Below are 1,838 nucleotides of genomic sequence, written 5' to 3'. Positions count from 1 at the left end.
ACTTCAGCAAATTGAGGTCCTTACCACCAAGCCTGAGGCCACAAATTTGATCTCCAGGACCCAGAGGATGCAAGAAGAAACTGACTCCTGCAAATCATCCTCTTACACCCACATACATTACCCCCCACAGTTATAGTAACATTAAGTAAGTATAAATAGGACAAATTAAAGATACATTGTCATAATATTGAGAAGCAGTAGGAATTTTGGATTCCAGTGAGGCCCAGTTATAATACAGGCTTTAATATCTCTGAGACTCTGAAGGTTTTGATCTCTTCTGGTGAAACAGGGGTGGAAGAAACACACCAGCTCATGTCAAAAGTAAAACGAATAGCATGCGACGTTATATTTTGTCTTCACCACACCTTGAACTGAATGACCTGGTTGTGTGCACTGTGAGAACACCTCTGCTCTCCGTGATCTCTTTACCGTAAGTCGTCTTACACAGCAGGGATGAGAAACGGGACAACTGTCCAGGAATTTATCCTGGAGGGATTTCCTGCTGTCCAGCACCTGGGCAGGCTTCTCTTCTCACTGAACCTGCTGGCATACCTGACCTCCATCACCGGAAATGTCGTCATTGTCTCCATTGTCTGCACCAGTGCCCATCTGAAAAGCCCCATGTACATTTTCCTCGGTGTTTTCTCCTTCGCGGAGTCTTGTTTTACGAGTGCAGTTATTCCCAAATTGTTGGCTATCTTTCTTTTAGGGAAACAAACAATTTCCTTTGTCGCCTGTTTCATGCAAGCCTTCGTCACTCTATTTATCGGGGCATTTGGTTTTCTTCTTATAGCTGTGATGTCAGTGGACAGGTGTGTAGCTATTTGCAAGCCTCTGCATTATCCCACCATCATGGACCTGAGGACCTGCATCCTCCTCATCATGGCCAGCCTTGCTGTGACCTTCACCCTGATCACGTGGCTAGTAGTGAAGGTTTCTCAGTTATCCTTCTGCGGCCCCCGCCTCATCCCACACTTCTTCTGTGACCTCAGCCCTCTGATCCACCTCTCCTGTTCTGACACCAGATCTGCTGAAGCTCTGACATTTGCCCTTGCTTTGATTATCCTTCTCTCGTCTCTCATCATAACCACCATCGCATACAGCAACATAGTAATCACAATAGTGCGTCTCCCATCCGCCAAGGAGAGACAGAAAGCTTTCTCCACCTGCTCATCCCACCTCATGGTCCTCTCTCTGATGTACGGCAGCTGTGTATTTATATATGTGAAACCAAGGCAAACCAGCAGGCTTGAATCCAACAGAGAGGCTGCTCTCGTAAACACGGTATTCACACCGCTTCTGAATCCTGTCATCTACACCCTGCGCAATAAGCAGGTCCACCAGGCTCTGAGGGAGAGACTGTCTAGAATAAAATTATCAGGGTAGGAGGGTTTCACTTGTTCTTGGAGTGGAGAACATCAGAAACTATGTCTTCTCCATTTTAATCGATGCCTCGGCCCTTGAGAGTCACAGAGTTCACAAACCTTCCATATAAATAGCTCCACAAAATGCAGGTGTTTGTCACCTTGTAAAATACATTTTAATGCAGTGTGTATGCGTGTGTGTGTGTGTGTGTGTGTGTGTGTGTGTGTGTGTGTGTGTGTGTTTGTGTGCCTGTTCCACATATTTTTGGCAATCAATTTTATTTTGTTTGTTTTGGCTTTTCAAGATAGAGTTTCGCCGAATAGCCCTCATCGTAATGAACTCACTCTGTAGAACAGGCTGGCCTAGAACTCATCATGATCTGCCTGCCTCTCCCTCCCCAATACTGGTACAAGAGGTATCAACACACAGCCTGGCAACAGATTTTAATTGCAAAATCTATTGAACTTTTTTAT

General features: G+C 45.4%; 1 protein-coding gene across 1 annotated transcript; it reads left to right on the top strand.

Annotated features, from left to right (window-relative positions):
* Nucleotides 1–453: 453 nt before the first annotated feature.
* Nucleotides 454–1,386, top strand: Or6d15 (olfactory receptor family 6 subfamily D member 15). The gene is given in 1 exon segment (NM_001000899.1): nt 454–1,386. A coding segment is annotated over 1 exon segment (933 nt).
* Nucleotides 1,387–1,838: the final 452 nt, after the last annotated feature.

Source organism: Rattus norvegicus, chromosome 4, assembly GCF_021556685.1.
Source record: "Rattus norvegicus strain SHRSP/BbbUtx chromosome 4, alternate assembly SHRSP_T2T, whole genome shotgun sequence".
Lineage (NCBI taxonomy): Eukaryota > Metazoa > Chordata > Mammalia > Rodentia > Muridae > Rattus > Rattus norvegicus.
The sequence above is the reverse complement of the archived record's forward strand: the minus strand, read 5'-3'. Positions and strand labels throughout refer to the sequence as shown.